Consider the following 18,938-nt stretch of genomic DNA (forward strand, 5'->3'; position numbering starts at 1 on the left):
CCAATGAGAGAAAAACAGAGGCACTGAAAGAGCTGAATGTCATAACAAAAAGTGAGCTCCAGAAGTGCTTCCAAGATTGGAAAAAGCATTGGCACAAGATTATTATATCTGAGGTGCATAACTTTGAAGCAGACGAAGTTGTTGTTGATAAAGAAATATACTTTAAGAAAAACAAAAATTCCTGTTACTTTCTGATCACACCTTGTATACAGCTGCTCAATGTGCGATTTCCATCTTTAGAAATAAGTGAACAAATGTTAGGAACTTTAGAAACAGGTCATATTTCTGGTGGAAATGCAAGATTTTGTATCCAAAACACTAATCTAAAGTGTTAGAACTTGAGGTAAGCCCAGATTCAAATGTGAGCACGACATCAAAAAAATCCTAAATTTTTGTTGTTGATAAACACAAATACCATTAGGAAATATAAAAAAAATGCTATGAAAGTGCCATAAAACTGTAGTGTCCTTAAGAGATTTGTCAAAATGTTTGGTTATCAACTTTACAGAATATTCTTATTGTGTGTTTCTGTAAAATAAATGCTTATTTGACATTAGTTGCATTGCCATAGAAGACTATGCCATAGAACAGCACTGAATGAAAGTGTTAAAAGCATGACAGCAGACCCATCTGCATAGTGGAGATCGTTTGGTTCTGGTACCTTATCCAAGTGCTGGTGTCACTTTAATTTACTATCCATCTGGATGCCTAGGAACTTCGCACTTCATCCAGTGTGTGTTCACCGACTCATATTTCCGAACATTGTTTGGAACTGCATGAGTCTTTGTAACATTAAGGGTCAAGATTTTGCTGTGAGCCAGTTGTACGCCTGTTCCATTATTGTCTTGACTTCACCCTGTATGGATGTCTTTGAGACCTGTATCACTTCAGTAGTGCTGTCAACAAACATCACACTTTTTGAAGAATCTTCCAATGTCCAGGGTAACATTGCCATCTAGCAGTGAATGATAGAACTCCTTGAAATCATCCATACATATTATAATTTGAAGTTCCCCAAAGCATTTTTCTGCCTGTACCTGAATTCAGGAACTAATGTAGGGATTTTGATAAGGTTTTCATTATTAGACAGACTGATTCACAAGGAATGTTTGTATGTATAATTTATAAATAGTTGGTGAAAACTGACTGAACTATCATGTTTAAAGTCTCCTGCTGCAGTGAAAATGAACCACTGCCACCTAGCAGTGAACAGCAGATAGGCATAAAGGAGCCTGACTGCACTGAGAGGTCAGTGCATGCTTCACTACCTAGACACCAGTGCAACCACCACTATCTTCTTAAACAAGATGTGATGCAGGATGTAACAGATATTAAGCTGATGAGAACAAAAATGCAGGAAAATGTCTAACAAAATGTTGCTTGTACCAGACTGTGCTGGAGTTGGTTGGCCAGCTAGCTGCTTTCACTTGCATTGAACTCTGTTGAGGTGGGCGGACTGAGCAGTGTGTTAGTTCACAACATTACCGTGAGATGTCACTCCAAATCCCAATTAAATGTCTACAGTTAATGTTCATATCCCCTGAAAACTTTCCTAGAATGCACTGCTTAAACCATATAAGTTATATGAAAGTGAAGAAATTCTGTTACCTAATATACTTCTCTGAATTTCAATAACAACTCTACACACTGACCCATAAATAAAGTTATAGCTATGCCAGACAATTTGTCCTGCCATAGATATTTAGCACTACCCTCGCAGAGCTGAGGTGTGTCACTAATGGGTCTGTAATTTGAGTTCACTTACTTATCTCCAGTTTTACAAAGGACTGTTACTACCACATAATTCTATTTTGCTGGAAACACACCTTCACTCAACTGATTATGTAGATAACTCAAGAGGAGCTCTACCAAGTCAGTACAAGATTTCAGTAGTTTGCCGAAAACACCATAATAGCCAAAAAAGTTACCGTTTTTCAGCGACCTCATGATTTCTGTGATATTGTTTACAGTTGATTTGGCAAAACTGGCATCTGCTGGTGGAGTATGTATTGTCTAAGTATGTCTAATGGATTTGCTTTTTCTCCCCTTGTGATTTGGTTACTATTGAGAAGAATTCAAGGAAATTAGTGGCCAACAATTTGAATTTGGTTATCATCTGCCTTGGACACACTTTGATAGTCAAGTGCATTAAAGTGCCTGCTTCCAGGACCCATGGAGGTGCACAGGCCCCAGCTCGAATCCAAGTTGCAGAGTGATAGTGGCAGTCAGTGTGCTAACCAGTCTGGATGTCAGTTTTTGTCAGTTTTTCACACCCATCCTGAGGAAATTACTGGCCTGGTTACCAAGTCCTGCCTCAGATACTTGATATACACTGAAGAGCCAAAGAAACTGGTACACCTGCCTAATATCATGGAGGGTCCCCACAAGCATGCAGAAGTGCTGCAACACAACGTGGCATGCACTCGACTAATGCCTGAAGTAGTGTTGGAAGGCTGTCCATAAATCCGTAAGAGTACGAGGGGGAGGAGATCTCTTTTGAACAGCACGTTGCAAGGCATCCCAGATATGCTCAATAATGTTCATGTCTGGGGAGTTTGGTGGCCAGCGGAAGTGTTGAAACTAAGAAGATTGTTCCTGGAGCCAATCTGTAGCAATTCTGGACATGTGGGGTGTTGCATTGTCCTGCTGGAGCTGCCGAAGTCCATTGGAAAGCACAATGAACATGAATGATGCTGGTGATCAGACAGTATGCTTACCTATGTGTCTCCTGTCAAGGTCATATCTAGACATATGGATTCATGAGGTTGTCTCCAAACCCGTACACCCCCATTCAATCAAACCCGCACACCTCCATCCGCTCGATACAATTTGAAATGAAACTCACCCGACCAGGCAACATGTTTCCAGTCATCAACAGTTCAAAGCTGGTGTTGACGGGCGCAGGCGAAGTGCAAAGCTTTGTGTCATGCAGTCATCAAGGGTACACAAGTGGGCCTTCAGCTCCAGAAGCCCATACTGGTGATGCTTCACTGAATGATTCACACGCTGACTTGTTGAATGACCCAGCATTGAAATCTGCAGCAATTTGCAGAAGGGGTGCACTTCTGTCACATTAAACGACTGTTGGTCCTGTTCTTTCAGGATCTTTTTCCAGCCACAGTGATGTAGGAGATTTGATGTTTTACTGGACTCCTGATATTCACGGTACACTTGTGAAATGGTCATATGGGTAAATCCCCACTTCATCACTACCTCGGAGATGCTGTGTCCCATTGCTCGTGTGCCAATAACACTATGTTCAAACTCACTTAAATCTTGATAACCTGCCATTGTAGCAGCAGTAACTGATCTACCAACTGCGCCAGACACTTGTTATCTTATACAGCTGCTGCTGACTGTGGCACTGTGTTCTGCCTCTTTACATATCTCTGTATTTGAATACGCATGTCTATACCAGATTCTTTGGCACTTCAGTGTATGTCGTCAAATGTGACCAACACATTAAACACAGATTGTGCTGGGTGAAGAGAGGGAGAGATGATTGGGAGGTGGGAGGGGAGGATGATCTGGCATTAGCTTTAGGAGGCCTTTGGGACTGGCAAATTCATCATAATATGATGGCCTACATATAGGGTATGGTTGGTTCTCCGCATAAGAGGGTAAGTACTGTACCAGCCCCAACTCAACATTGGCTGGATACAGCACACCAGTAAACAATGTTACAGTTACTGTGATCAGAGGTTTTAATACCATTTGCGTTACCAAGTCTATTCACTTCATGAGGAATAATATTCCAAATTGCTACTGCTTTTTTCTTGGAATTTTGAATTGTTGTTCACAGTACATGATTTTTGCCATTTTGATGACACAACTGAGAATTTTGCACCAATATAGTATGAAAGCATCTGTCTCACAATTTTCCTCTTCGTTACACTTCTCATATCAGTAGCACTTTCTACTCCCAATTATATTCTGTACATCTGTATTCATCAAGTCTCTGCTGGACGTAACTTCCTTGCTGAAATTAAGTGCACTGTAAATTTCAGCCACAGTCGAGTAATATCAATCACTAGGTTCGGTATTTATGCAGCCTGATAGAACAATGCTTGACAGGACACTGTTGTTCCCCCAGAAAGGGCTTTATTTCAAACTTGTTCCAAAGTTCCAACAATAAAATTTAAATCTTTATGAATGTATAAGGGCGTCTCTAGTCCAAATGAAACCATACTCCCTGTTCATGGTCAAAAACATATTGTCTGAAACTTCAAATACTACAATTCAACAGTTTTGAGGGTCATCAGTAGCTGTCTAATGCATTTCTTATGATGTGTGGGTACTAAAGCTCTCAGATGCTACACACAGTGTGCTCCAAGTGGTTTTGGAGAGAAAACTGTAAGTGATTTCATGCACATGAGCAGATAGGAAATTAGAAGGCACTTCAGGAAAAGCCACACGTACCTCAGCAAGCCCGATACAGCTTGAAACCAAGCATGTTTAATCCAACCATTTAATATGCTATCTTGTTATTACAAATACATAATCATGACTGCACCACAAACATACACAAATTTATCAACTTTTGCACTTGGTAATGGATTTCATACACTTATTACAGACATATTGTCTCCCATCATGACCATTGTAGGATACTTGTTTTCAGATAAGATTCACATTAATTCATGATGCATCAGGATTTGAAGATATCATAATTTAATTAACATTCTTGATTAGAGAAAAGTGTTTTGTTTGGTTTTAATTTCCATAATTCAAAAGTTGTTAATTACTTAACAACAATTTCAAGATGCCAACTTTTTATACTTTGCAATACAGGGTTATTACAAATGATTGAAGCGATTTCACAGCTCTACAATAACTTTATTATTTGAGATATTTTCACAATGCTCTGCACACACATACAAAAACTAAAAAAGTTTTTTTAGGCATTCACAAATGTTCGATATGTGCCCCTTTAGTGATTCGGCAGACATCAAGCCGATAATCAAGTTCCTCCCACACTCGGCACAGCATGTCCCCGTCAATGAGTTCGAAAGCATTGTTGATGCGAGCTCGCAGTTCTGGCACGTTTCTTGGTAGAGGAGGTTTAAACACTGAATCTTTCACATCACTATGCGTGAAACTTGCCCGCACGCGTTCAACCGTTTCTTCGCTCACTGCAGGCCGACCCGTTGATTTCCCCTTACAGAGGCATCCAGAAGCTTTAAACTGCGCATACCATCGCCGAATGGAGTTAGCAGTTGGTGGATCTTTGTTGAACTTTGTCCTGAAGTGTCGTTGCACTGTTATGACTGACTGATGTGAGTGCATTTCAAGCACGACATACGCTTTCTCGGCTCCTGTCGCCATTTTGTCTCACTGCGCTCTCGAGCACTCTGGTGGCAGAAACCTGAAGTGCGGCTTCAGCCGAACAAAACTTTATGAGTTTTGCTACGTATCTGTAGTGTGTCGTGACCAAATGTCAATAAATGGAGCTACAGTGAATTTATGAAATCGCTTCAATCATTTGTAATAGCCCTGTATTTCGAAATTCTGTTCTGATAACACAGAAGCCCAAAATTTTCTGAATCTGGTGATGTCTTTAGATTTCCCATATTTTTATTTTTAAAAGAAACATTTGAAGTTTGAACTTTGTCAATTAAATTATAAATGGCAGCTCCCTGAGGAACTGGGGAAGTTTTGTGGAACACGAAGGTATGGTATCATATGACATCAAAAAGTAGTGACCTGTTTTTCTATGAAACACATGGTTACGGACTATTTGCTGCATGAAATAATAGGTTCTAAAAATCCAGCCTGGGAACCTTTGTATGTTCTGTTTTTCGTATTATTAATTAATGCAGCATTTTCTTGTAATCTATTAAAAACCATTAAGTGACACATTGCTGCCACAGGGTGAGAATATAACCAGATGTACATGACACAGGAGTGATGAGTTGAACATTGAATTAATGAGAGCACAGACCATGTTAATAGTAATGGTGAAAGTCTGTGCAAATACTGTAAAGTGTTCTGTGCAGTGATGCTATCAGAACTGTTGAAGACTAAATTAATGTAATGACAACAGCTGGCAAGCAAGCATTTTTATTTTTTTTATTTTTTTATTTATTTATTTTTTTTTTTTTTTGGGCGCAAAACTACAGTGGTCATTAGTGCCCAGACTAAATTATGAATGCACTGCAAGGCAAAATGTTAAAACAGCAACTAAAAAGGACAACACTATAAAAGGCACATTAACAGGCAAGGGATTAAAAGAAAACAGCATAATCAAATGTTCTTAGACAGGTTTGTCAAGTGGATAAAACAAAGAACGCGAGCAGCTGCTCCTGGGTCATCTGCTAAAATTTCATCCAGAGTACATGGCAGGTCAAGATCAATGCGCAGTGTATTAAAATTTGGACAGGACGTTAGAATGTGGCGTACTGTCAGCAACTGCCCACATGGGCAGAACGGCGCTGACGCAGCCGTCAGCAGATGGCGGTGGCTGAACCGGCAGTGTCCAATCCGTAACCGGGCCAAAACGACCTCCTCCCGCCGAGAAGGGCATGAAGAGGTCGTCCAAGCTGTGAGGAGAGGTTTCAAGGCCCGAAGCTTGTTTTCAGTAAGTGTAGACCAATCGGCATGCCACAGCGATAAAATGCACTGACAAATGACCCTGCTAAAATCAGACGAAGGCACACAACAAGAAGCTGTCCGAGGCTGGAGGACCATAGCCTTGGCCACGGCATCTGCAGCTTCGTTCCCAGGGATGCCGATATGGCCAGGAACCCACACAAAGGTAACCAGAGAACAGTCATCCGCCAGCTGCTGAAGAGAGTGTTGGATCCTGTGCACGAAAGGATGAGCTGGATACGGATCACTTAGGCTCTGGATGGCGCTCAGGGAATCAGAGCAGATGACATAAGCAGAATGTCAGTGGCGGTGGATGCAAAGAACAGCCTGATAGAGGGTAAATAGCTCAGATGTGAAGACCGAACAATGGCCATGGAGCCGGTATTTGAAACTGTGTGCCCCGACAATAAAAGAACACCCAACACCGTCATTGGTCTTAGAGCCATCTGTATAAATGAAGATCGTAACAATGAACTTCGAACAAAGTTCGACAAACGACGAGCGGTGTACCGAAGCTGGGTAACCTGCTTTTGGAGCGAGCTGAGGTCAAGGTGAACGCGAACCTGAGCCTGGCACCAAGGTGGCGTTGGGCTCTCGCCCACTCTAAAGGTTGCAGGGAGTGGAAAATCAAGTTGCTGAAGAAGGTGATGAAAGCAAACTCCAGGGGGTAGCAGGGCAGACACATACAGCCGGTATTGATGGTCGAGAGAGTCGTCAAAAAGGGAACGATATGACGGGTGGTCGGGCATCAACAATAGCCGACAGGCATACCGACAAAGCAGTATATCGCGCCGGTAGGTTAGTGGCAATTCACTGGCTTCAGCATGAAGACTCTCGACGGGATTAGTATAGAACACTCTGATCGCAAGACGTAACCCTCGATATTGTATAGAGTTGAGGCGGTGTAAGATGGACGGCCGTGCAGACGAGTATACAAAGCTCCTATAATCCAGCTTTGAGAGGACGATTGACCGATATAGGCGAAGTAGGACGGTTCGATCCACTCCCCACAAAGTACCGCCGAGAACACGGAGGACATTTAGGGAACAGGTACAACAGGCAGCCAAACATGATACACGTGGAGACCAACTAAGTTTCTTGTCAAATGTAAGAACTAAAGATTTTGCTGTCTCCATGAATGGCAGAGCAATGGGACCGAGATGTAAGGATGTAACGACGACAGAAGTTAATACAGACCGTCTTCTCAGCAGAAAAACGGAAACCATTGGCGACACTCCAGGAGTAAAGACGGCTAAGACAATGCTAAAGACAGCGCTCCAGGAAATATGTACGCTGCGTGCTGCAGTAGATGGTAAAATCGTCCACGAAAAGGGAGCCTGATATATCAGCTGGGAGGCAATCCATTATTGGATTGATCACTATGGCGAAGAGAGCGACGCTCAAAACTGAGCCCTGTGGCACCCCATTCTCCTGGCGAAAGGCGTCAGACAGGACAGAACACACACGTACCCTGAACTTTCGATCCATTAAATATGCATGAATAAAAAGAGGGAGGTGACCACGAAGGCCCCATGTAGGCATGGTGAGGAGACTGCCCAACCTCCAACAGGTGTCGTAATCCTTCTCCAAATCAAAGAACACAGCCACTGTCTGGTGCTTCCGCAAGAAGTTATTCATAATGAAGGTCGACAAGGTAACCAGATGGTCAACAGCAGAGCGACGCCTACGAAATCCACATTGTACATTGGTAAGTAGGCGTTGAGATTCAAGCAGCCAAACCAAACGAGAGTTAACCATTCGTTCCATCACCTTACAGACACAGCTAGTAAGGGAAATGGGTCAATAACTGGAAGGCAAGTGCTTGTCCTTCCCCGGCTTAGGAATCGGGACAACAATAGATTCGCACCAGAATGTGAGAACATGACCCTCAATCCAGATGCGATTATAAGTACGAAGAAGAAAACCTTTGCCTGCAAGAGTAAGGTTCTTCAGCATCTGAATATGAATACAATCAGGCCCCGGAGCGGAGGACCATGACCGGGCAAGTGCACTTTCGAGTTCCCGCATGGTGAATGAGGCATTATAACGTTCATGATTCGAGGAGCGGAAGTTAGGTGGCCTTGCCTCCTGTGCCTGTTTTCGGGGGAGGAAGGCAGGGTGGTAATGAGCGGAGCCTGAAACCTCTGCGAAAAATCAGCCGAAAGCATTGGAGACATCCTCAGGGGCCACAAGGACGTCATTCGCGACCGTCAAGCCAGAAACTGGTGAGTGGACCTTAGTACCAGATAGCCGGTGCAGGCTACCCCAGACAACAGAAGAAGGAGTAAAACTGTTGAAGGAGCTTGTGAAAGCAGCCCAGCTGGCTTTCTTGCTTTCTTTAATAACACGACGACACTGCGCACGTAATCGTTTATAATTAATACAATTCGCCATGATAGGGTGGCATTTGAAGGTGCGTAAAGCACGTCGACAAGCACGTATAGCTTCTCTACATGCTGTGGTCCACCAGGGGACCGGTACACGCCGTGGAGAAGAGGTAGTATGAGGGATGGAATATTCAGCAGCAGTGAGAATGACTTCCGTGAGGTCTGCGAACTGACTATCGCAGCTTGCGAAGTTTTGATCCTGAAATGTTGCCCTGAAAGAGAAGAGCCCCCAGTCTGCTTTGGAGATGTTCCAACTAGTTGAGCATGGAGACGGGGTATGATGCAGGAGATGGATAACACAAGGGAAGCGGTCGCTCGAATACGTATCAGAAAGAGCATACCACTCAAACCAATGTGCAAGTTGGGTAGTACATATAGAGAGGTCTAAATGGGAATAGGTGTGAGTTGTGTCCGAAAGAAAAGTAGGGGTGCCAGTATTGAGGCAGACAAGATTAAGTTGGTTGAAAAGGTCTGCTAACAGGGAGCCTCTCAGGCAGGATGCTGGAGAGCCCCAAAGGTGATGGTGGGCATTGAAGTCTCCAGTCAACAAAAATGGTGCAGGTAGCTGAGCAATAATTTGCATCATGTCTGCCCTAGTAACAGCAGACGACGACGGAGTGTAAACAGTACAAATGGAAAATGTGTAAGTGGAGAAAGTAATTCGGACGGCAACTGCCTACAGATCGGCGTGCAATGTGATGGGATCGTAGTAGATATCATTCCGGACCAGCAACATAACCCCTCCATGAGTCGGAATACCTGCCATAGGGGGTAGGTCAAATCGCACAGAGGTATAGTGTGCCAAGTCAATACGATCGCATGGGCGTAGCTTCGTTTCCTGGAGAGCTACTATGAGCTGACGGTGCAAGTGTAGCAGCAACTTTAAGTCCTCTCGGTTGGAGCGAATGCCACGAATATTCCAATGAAGAAGTGCCATCGTGAGACGTAAAAGAAAAAGGAGAAGCAAGAAGAGGTCACCTCGAAGGCCGTCGAGGGCCTGGCTTCGAGAGAGCACTGCTGCCACTATCAATAGGCGGAGAGGCATTGTCCATTTCTTCAATAGGTTCATTGACCACCACGATAAGATGGTCGGGAGGGGGGGGCTTCCTCCGCCGGTGAATGGCCAGATGTTTGGCTACCAGCAGCGCGGCCAGGCGAAACAGATGACGGCCTGGGGCGGCAACCACTGGGTGGCGCAGGAGAAGAAACACGCCATGGCGGAGAAGGAGAACTTTTCTTCCTATGAGCCTTCTTGGAAGGTCGTTTAGTCGAAGTACTGGTCGATGGCTGGGAGTTCAGGGTACGTAAGAAGTTTTCATGGGACAGTTCCTTCCTGAAGGCCCGTGCATCTGACTTCTGGGTCTTAGTCTTGACAGAAGCTGATGAAGGTGCTTGTGTCTTAGGGGTGACGGGAGGAAGAGGAGACACTGACAGGGCGATCTTAGCACTGGCCGAATGAACGACCATAGCGCTAAAGGCCAGATCGCATGTCTGCGTCGATACCTCCCTGTTAGGCCGAGGAGGGGTGAGGACAATACTGTATTTCTCTGCTGGGAGCAGTGTGTGCTTCCTACTAGCAAAAAGCTTGCGAGCAGCCGAGGTGGACACTTTCTCTTTGATCCGAGTTTCCTGTATACTGCGTTCATCCTTGTAGATAGGACAGTCGCGAGAGGATGCTGCATGGTCACCCTGACTGTTCATGCAACAAGGAGACGGAGGTGGACAGACACCCTCATGGGCGTTCCTGCCACAAGTGATGCATTTAGCCGCATTAGAACAAGACTGGCGGGTGTGGTTAAAACGCTGACACTGGTAGGTGTCGGGACATAGGGGCGAACAAAAATAACCTCATAGCCCGCTTTGATGCGCGATGGCAGCTGAACACTATCAAAGGCCAAGAAAAGTGTCCGGGTCGATACAAGGTCATTGTCGACCTTTTTCATGACCCTATGGACAGCCGTCACGCCCTGCTCAGCGAGGAAAGACTGAATCTCCTCGTCAGTCAATCCGCGAGTGATCTAGCAGATACCACACCATGCAACGAATTCAAAGTGCAGTGAGCCTCCACCCAGACAGGGAATGTGTACAGGAGTGTGACCCGAAGGAGTTTTTGTGCCTGAAAGGTGCTCTCAGTTTGTAACAAGGTACCATTACGCATCCTGGTACAAGACTTGACAGGTCCAGCTATAGCATCTACGCCCTTCTGAATAACAAAAGGATTGACAGATGAAAAATTCTTTCCATCCTCAGATCTAGAAACTACGAGGAACTTTGGGGCAGGTGGTAGTACTTTTGTCACTGGTGGCTGGTCAAGTTTCCATTTTTGGGCAGAAGTCGAGAGAAAAGAAGAAGAGAAATCCATTGTGGATGAATCCCCCATGATTGCCAGTGTCTCCGATGGCGCGCTCCTTCCTTGTGGGGACCCTCTCAGAGGATGCTCCCGCCTTAGGTCGGGCAATCACCCCTCCCCAGACCTGGCCTTTACCAGGGGGTACGCACGGGCCCTACTTGTCTACCCAGGGCGGGGAATTACGCTTTACCCCGGCACCGGCTACGCATGGGAACGCGTGGGTCGGCCTTCACGCACGCACAGGTTGGAAAGAAGAATAGGAAATTAAAAAGGGAGAGAGGGGGAGAAAGGACAGACTGTCTCAAACGCAGAGGCAGAGACCATAGGGTGGACAAGAAGGCAAGGAGAAGAAGGCAAGGTAAAAATTAAGGAAGACAGTAAGAGAGAGAAAGGAAACAAACAAAGGAAGAAAGAAACCAGAAGAAGCAAAAAACCAAAATGACCACAAATGTAAGTCTTTGAACTGTCCGTCTTCCGACGCAGGCGTAAACTACCCCCTTGAGGGGGAGGGTCTCCTTTTAGTCACCTATTACAACAGGCAGGAATACCTCGGGCCTATTCTTACCCCGGACCCGCAGGGGGCCAGCAAGCAATTTAAGAACTGAAACTTAAAATGTGCATTTATATGTAAGCAAGCAGCGAACAATTATTACGATGTATGTGTCTCAAGACACTTGATCAGCACCTAGCATGATCAATATTATATATTTTGTGGATATAAACATCTCATAAATTACAATGTCATGCCTCCATGTTTCTAATTAATATGCCTACAATTTCATATTCCAATGCACTTCCAATATTGAGAGTTTAGATTCACAATTCGCAGTGAGCGACAAACTGAAGACAGAGAAGCTTAAAAAAGTAAGGAACGCATACTAAAAATGTTTCAAGCTGGCACGCAGCAGATGTCTGAGAGGTTAGCCGCTACCCGCTATTTCATCTCAACGAACACGAATAACACTGCAATTCAAAACATGCTTTTTCTCCTTGTGGCTAAAGGTTTGTGCATATTTCAAATCAAGGCGGTTAAGATCCCTGGTGTCTGATTAACAAGGAACCACATTCCACTGGTCACTGAAACACGTACGGAGTAGACAGTTCTAAAAGGTTTGATAACAATGACTGTATCAAGCTCGGGACCCTTTAGTTTGTCAAAAATGAACTCTGCAGTTGCGACAGTGTTCCATGAGATGAGAGCCATTTAGCACCATCGGGGGGTGGGGGGCCGAAATGTTTGTACACCCCATAAATGCGGTTAACACTATCCCCAAGGTAGAATTCTCATATACAGATGTCAGTACGTAAGATCTCAGGTATTCCCTTAACATGAATGACATGTGAAATACATATTTGTTGCAGGTGACTGGAAACAGGTCACTGTTCTTCCAGAAAGGGGAGAAATGCTGCAACCTGTGCAGCATACCAGCTTACATTTACATCTCCCGCCAGAATTCATCATTTAATAGTCACATAGTTCTTGAAGAATGCGGGGCATAAAAAATTTCATTTTGAGTCTTGAGAAATTTATGTCATTTATAAACAGCTGGATCCCTTGCAGTAGGCACTTTTCTCAGTGTGCACTTCGAGATGTTGTTATGCAACAAACCTCATTTCTGCTTTCTGTTGTGGCTTTTACTGACAAATGGTTCAAATGGCTCTGAGCACTATGGGACTTAACTTCTAAGGTCATCAGTCCCCTAGAACTTAGAACTACTTAAACCTAACTAACCTAACGACATCACACACACCCATGCCCGAAGCAGGATTCGAACCTGCGACCGTAGCAGTCACGCGGTTCCAGAATGTAGCGCCTAGAACAAACTTGGAAACCCCGGCCGGCTTTTACTGACAATCTTGCTGCTGTATTCACTATACAATATTAAAAATTACATGACAATATAAACTACAACTAAAAACTATAGCATCAAAATTCAATAGTCTTCTGTCCCACTACTCAACCAGTAAATGATGTAATTTCCACACGTTTAGTGATTATTATTATTATTATTATTATTATTATTATTATTATTATTATTATTATTTCTTTCCTTTCTCTGATGTTATGTCTGGTTAAAAATGGAAAGTGACGCGGACGTTGATCAAGCAGGACTTCCTTTTAACTGTATGGTATATGATACATTGCATTTAGGAACTTTCGGGTAATTGAACATGTATCAATAATTACAGATTTCTGTAGCTGTATATATATATGTTTGGATGTAGCTGTATTGTGTTGATGTACTGGTGGGTATTGTGTGGTATGACTCCTGTAGTTGATAGTATAATTGGTATAATGTCAACTTTATCCTGATGCCACATGTCCTTGACTTCCTCAGCCAGTTGGATGTATTTTTCAATTTTTTCTCCTGTTTTCTTCTGTATATTTGTTGTACTGGGTATGGATATTTCGATTAGTTGTTTTAATTTCTTCTTTTTATTGGTGAGTATGATGTCAGGTTTGTTATGTGGTGTTGTTTTATCTGTTATAATGGTTCTGTTCCAGTACAATTTGTATTCATCATTCTCCAGTACATCTTGTGGTGCATACTTGTATGTGGGAACGTGTTGCTTTATTAGTTTATGTTGTATGGCAAGTTGTTGATGTATTATTTTTGCTACATTGTCATGTCTTCTGGAGTATTCTGTATTTGCTAGTATTGTACATCCACTTGTGATGTATCTACTGTTTCTATTTGTTGTTTGCAAAGTCTGCATTTATCTGTTGTGGTATTGGGATCTTTAATAATATGCTTGCTGTAATATCTGGTGTTTATTGTTTGATCCTGTATTGCAATCATGAATCCTTCCGTATCACTATATATATTGCCTTTTCTTAGCCATGTGTTGGATGCGTCTTGATCGATGTGTGGCTGTGTTAGATGATATGGGTGCTTGCCATGTAGTGTTTTCTTTTTCCAATTTACTTTCTTCGTATTTGTTGATGTTATACGATCTAGAGGGTTGTAGAAGTGGTTATGAAATTGCAGTGGTGTAGCCGATGTATTTATATGAGTGATTGCTTCGTGTAGTTTGCTAGTTTCTGCTCGTTCTAAAAGAATTTTCTTAAATTGTCTACCTGTCCATAATGTAGGTTTTTTATGTCAATAAATCCCCTTCCTCCTTCCTTTCTGCTTAATGTGAATCTTTCTGTTGCTGAATGTATGTGATGTATTCTATATTTGTGGCATTGTGATCGTGTAAGTGTACTGAGTGCTTCTAGGTCTGTGTTACTCCATTTCACTACTCCAAATGAGTAGGTCAATATTGGTATAGCACAAGTATTTATAGCTTTTGTCTTGTTTCTTGCTGTCAATTCTGTTTTCAGTATTTTTGTTAGTCTTTGTCTATATTTTTTCTTTTAGTTCTTCTTTAATATTTGTATTATCTATTCCTATTTTTTGTCTGTATCCTACATATTTATAGGCATCTGTTTTTTCCATCGCTTCTATGCAGTCACTGTGGTTATCCAATATGTAATTTTCTTGTTTAGAGTGTTTTTCCTTGACTATGCTTATTTTTCTTACATTTGTCTGTTCCAAAAGCCATATTTATATCATTGCTGAATACTTCTGTTATCTTTAGTAATTGGTTGAGTTGTTGCTGCCAGTAGTCTTAGATCATCCATGTATAGCAAATGTGTGATTTTGTGTTGGTATGTTCCAGTAATATTGTATCCATAATTTGTATTATTATTATTATTATTATTATTATTCCCCATTCTATTAAAGCTTTGTATCAATTTTCTATCAAGACAAGTGCTGATAAAGTGAATAAGAAGAATGAGAATGCAGCAAGCTCTATCATTGTGAGTTAAATCAGCACAACAGAACACGAAAGGTCATTGTCTTCGATTATTCTAATTATAACCAAATTTAAATTACCTTGATATTTTTCCAGATTGTGTATCAGTATAAAAATACAAACGCAATACATCAAAGTAAGATTTTAATAAACTAGACAAAAACTGATTAGTACTTTCACATACTACTTCTTTAAATGATTGCAGGGGTTGATGTGGAGGGTAAAAGAAGTGAGCTCTGAGTGCCACAGGGAGAAAAGAACTGCAGAAAGAGCAAGTACCACTGCCTTCAAGCAAAGCAGTCATCTCATATTTTCTTACTGCACAAAAATTAGTACAAGTATTTTCAATTCTTTGCATCAAGTGTCAACAAAACTGCAAGTAACAAATGAGGGGGGGGGGGGGGGGGGGGGGCATAAGCGGAATCTCCTTATATATATCACCTATCTATCAGTTGAAAAACACAAAAAAGAGCACAGTGAAATAAAACACTGCAGTCATCAATAGCTGCTACAATTTAGTACTGTTTCCCAGAGTGTTACATTGTTAACTTTTTAGTGAAGGAAGATGAAAAACACTCCATTTCAGAATACGCTGTTGATGTGGCACGAAAAATGGGTACACAGTGTAATCTACTATACTAAGTTAATTTTATGATGCAATTTGAACACTGCCATGCCAAAAGTTTTACAAATCTGTAGACTCTATTCAATTATGAGGAAGAAGTTTTCATTCACAGTCTTGGCGTAAAAGTATATGAGATATAAGCAGAAGCAATTCTGAATCAACACTTCACTTTCATGCAAAACCAATCAACTGTTTTCAAAATTTAAACAGAGCCATTTAACACATACCTCCCTTGAAGTCCCTCAGTGCCTCTCGTAGCTCAGGGACAGTCTTGAGGCACTGCACTGTTGCGTTCATATAACAAGTATTGCCAAGATTAGTCAGACCCCCAGGCAAGTCGAGCTGGAATGAAAGAGAATGTCAATCTGTATCAATACAAATGTCTTTAAAACATGAAATTAAAAAGTATTAATTGGTTAATTAACTAATGGAGTTTTCAATCACCCGTTGCATCACAACCACAAATATTTTTAACATAGATTATAAATTAATTCTTATGAATGAAAATGCAGACTGTGGCTGTTCTACAGTCACCATAAGTACAAAACTGTTCTACCAAGTTATGCTAGATGAATTCTTCAATATAATAAATTTATTATGGCTATCAAAATTAAAACAACATTTACCTAACAGCAGTATTTAAAATAAGAAGCCCTGGACAATAAACATCTACTTCTTATGCACAGAACTAATAATTACCACAACTGCATGCTGAACATAATTATATGACTAAAGGGTAGTTTCTTCTGTTTCATTTCCCTTCAGAGTACAGTGTAGAGATGAAACTGAACCAATTAGTTATGTATTCTTCCAGCCTGATAAAATACTAACCACAGACAGTGTTAGTTCCTTTGGGTAGAAAGAAAAAGTTACACGTCTTTAACTGTGCACAGTTATACTGTTATTAGGTAAGGTATGTCTTGCACCATTCTGCTGCTGGGTACATTTGCTGAATGGTCGGTAGAGCATTTATGGAATCAGAGTAAACAAGAAAATTATTCCATCGATTGCAGCTCATCTGTTCCAGTGACTTCAGATTGCATAGAGTGCTGCATCGTAGTCTGTAAATATGTTGAAGACGGGACTTAACATCTGAGGTCATCAGTCGCCTGACTAGGATTGCCAACTATCTCTTATTTCGTGGGAAATCCCGTATTTTGGCTACTTTTTTGTCAGATTCCATGTCCTGTATAATTTTGAATTTACCTCTTATTTTTCTGTCTTTTGAAATAGTAGTTCAAATAATGTATTTCACCTGACATGTTCACAGTTGATAGCAATTGTGCACACTACAAGTTACCACAGCTTGCACCGAAGCAGTACTAAAACAAATAGTGACCTATATTGGAGGCATGACTTGCCGTGCAAAAGCGCGTGACAGAAACGTTCACTTGGCCGTAGCTGAGGGGATTCATACTGTGCGAGAGAGGCACCCCTGTGGCCAGCATTGGTGGTGCTACACATGAAATAAATGCTCGTCTGGCCGTACACTTACGCGGAACTGTAACTTGGCACGTGGGTTCCTTAGTTTCTGATCGGTGGCTCTTGGTAGTTATCAGGGGATTTCCTGTCGTAGCGATTCACAGATGTTCATTGCCAACTGTGCAGTGTACTATTAGTCAGTGTTTGACTGCATTCTTGTCTGCATTGTTGTCAACTTTTCCACTTATATCTACTTTTAATTTAATATTTATTTTGATAAGCGATACATACTTTTCGAAAGCTTTTTTCCTTTTTTAACTTGTCAGTACTAATAGTGATATCAATTTCAATGCCACTTAGGCACCAAGTATTTAACTGGTTACTTCAGTTGCGCACATAGCCGCTTTCATGAAAGCTCAAAACACATTACCAGAGGATGTGACGTTGTGGTCAGATTCGGAATTTGTGATTTCTTGATTTAAGATGAATAGTGATGAAGATAGGGTGAAATCACCCACAAGGAAGGGAACTAGAAATGTGTGTTTACCGTTCACGTTGGTAAGAAACATATGCCTGGATTCGTCCTGTGAAAGCTAATTGTTTCAAAGCCTTCTGTTGGCTCTGAAAATGGGAATTTAGTGTGGTACATGGAGGCAACACCGACTGTTCTCAGCATGCAAAAACTACAGGTTAGCTATAAGCCAATTTTGTAGTACCATTGTATTACTTTGTTTGGTGCAATTTAAAATTATGTTACTATCAATTTAATGTAGTAATCAATATATTTTAATTTCATTAGGCAATACAAACAAGGAAAAAGACAAAGGAGTCTTCCAAAATTTCCAGCTTCTTTTCTGCTAATGGTAGCTCCACCACAAGTGGATCACACAGAGCTGCTGCAGCAGAACTAACATTTGGGTATCACACAGCGAAACATAATCTCAGCTATAATAGCTTGGGCTGCAAAGTTAAAATCATGAAGGATGTATTCAGTGATTCTAGTTTTAAAAAATGTTTTGTGGGTGCACTAAAGCTGAAGCAATAGTGAAAGAAGTTTTGGCTACAAAAAACGTTTCAGATTGATGCTTCAAACCATACAAACAGGAAGATGTTTCCTACTGTTTTGAGGTATTTTGATCCCGAAATTGGAATTCAAACTAAATTTCTGGATTTTATAGAAGAGAGCAGTGAAACAGCAATGTCTATTCATAATCTGTTAAAAAATTCACTGGAGACCCACAAACTTGATATAAACAACTGTAGTGCTTTTTATACTGATAATGTCATCATTAATTTTGGAAAGCGTAATTCAGTACTTAAACAGTTAAATGGTGATGACAAACAAATATTCAATGCAAACTGTTTGAATCATATTTTGCACTATACAATGAAACATGCCTGTGGTACTCTACATGTTGATCTTGAAAATTTGGCCCTAAAATTTTATGGTCACTTCTCCATTTCTGCAAAGTGAAGAGAAAATCTAATATCTTTTTTTTTAATTTGTAGATGTAGAAGGGAGTGAAAGTCTCCTACATGTACCTACTAGATGGCTTTCTGTAACACAAGCAGTACATAGAATCATTACAAATTGGGAACCCATTAAAAGCTATATGACAAGTGCTGTTGATTGTCCTAAAGCTCTAAAGACATTTTTAAAAGAATCTGATGAGACTGAAAAAGAGTTAACTTTGGAGATTTATTTAACTTTTTTTCCCATGCTGGTGCAGTTGTCTTTAGATTGTTCTAAGTTTTCAGAGCG

At 41.5% G+C, this 18,938-nt stretch overlaps 1 protein-coding gene across 1 annotated transcript in view; it reads right to left on the minus strand.

Annotated features, from left to right (window-relative positions):
* Positions 1–18,938, minus strand: part of LOC126484287 (ubiquitin carboxyl-terminal hydrolase 14) — a 133,709-nt gene that overhangs the window by 79,834 nt on the left and 34,937 nt on the right. Inside the window, exon 4 of the mRNA XM_050107713.1 lies at positions 15,982–16,096. Within this exon, the coding sequence (XP_049963670.1) occupies positions 15,982–16,096 (115 nt within the window). The remainder of the gene's footprint in view (positions 1–15,981; positions 16,097–18,938) is intronic.

The sequence above is a fragment of the Schistocerca serialis genome, chromosome 6 (genome assembly GCF_023864345.2).
Source record: "Schistocerca serialis cubense isolate TAMUIC-IGC-003099 chromosome 6, iqSchSeri2.2, whole genome shotgun sequence".
Lineage (NCBI taxonomy): Eukaryota > Metazoa > Arthropoda > Insecta > Orthoptera > Acrididae > Schistocerca > Schistocerca serialis.